The 844-nt window shown below is 41.4% G+C and overlaps 1 protein-coding gene across 1 annotated transcript; it reads right to left on the bottom strand.

Annotated features, from left to right (window-relative positions):
- On the bottom strand, nt 1-462 carry LOC136796329 (uncharacterized). The gene has a single exon (XM_067049785.1). The coding sequence runs from the start codon at nt 460-462 to the stop codon at nt 1-3; it is 462 nt and encodes a 153-aa protein (XP_066905886.1).
- Between the last annotated feature and the right edge of the window lie 382 nt (nt 463-844).

Genomic DNA, 844 nt, shown 5'->3' with positions numbered 1-844 from the left:
TTATCTTCTCATGATCATCATCATGATCTGTGGCGCTACAACTCTTGTAGAGTCAATGTCTCCCGGAACTTCGTTCGCCAGTCCTCTAATGGTTGCCGCTGCTCTCCAATTGCGGATTCCAAATATAGACCTGGCATCCCCTGCCACTCCATCGATCCATCGAAGCCGGGGTCTTCCTACTCTCCTTGTCCCATGTATCTTTTTGTCCAGGATCAGCCTAGGAATCTGATCCTGGGTCATTTTTAATACACCCACCGAAGCCGTACAACCGAACCTTACAATATCTGGGTTCCTGTAGAGGCCTGCCAGTTCAGCATTTGTTCTCATCTTCCAGATCCCATCAGCACAGACCGGGTCATAAATTTTCCTCAATATTCTTCTCTCGGACCTCAGGAGAAGGGCTTCCTCTGACCTGGGTAGTGTCCAGCATTCGGAGGCATAAGTGAGAACTGGTCTCACCATGGTCTTATACAGCTGTATCTTGGTATTAATTTATCTTAATTAAATAACGTTTATAAATTAAGTATATCTCACACCACACTGTGGTAGAATTTCCTGTAACTTAGGACCAAAGTTGTAGACCACACAAACCGCTTGCTGCTATTAAGTATTTTAATATTATTAAGTATTAAATATTTCTTAGTAGAAAAGGCCTTTACTAAGAAAGATAAGTCTAAATGAATGTATTGAACAAGTACTAACACAAATTCTTTTTCGTAATGCAAATACTTTGTCGGACTTTGCAGTGATCGGACAAAGGATTGTCCATGAACTCTCTAATCCCGGAATGTTTTAAGTTCAATGGAAATCTATTACGTGTCCTTCTTCAAGGCCTGTAAACTTT

This window comes from Halyomorpha halys, unplaced genomic scaffold (genome assembly GCF_000696795.3).
Source record: "Halyomorpha halys isolate HHAL.00 unplaced genomic scaffold, Hhal_1.1 Scaffold234.1, whole genome shotgun sequence".
Lineage (NCBI taxonomy): Eukaryota > Metazoa > Arthropoda > Insecta > Hemiptera > Pentatomidae > Halyomorpha > Halyomorpha halys.
Note: the sequence above shows the minus strand (reverse complement) of the source record. Positions and strands in the feature narration are given on the sequence as shown.

Bases quoted from the DNA above. Each gene is read 5' to 3' on its own strand.
- LOC136796329 (XM_067049785.1), bottom strand. From the start codon at position 462: ATGGTGAGACCAGTTCTCACTTATGCCTCCGAATGCTGGACACTACCC.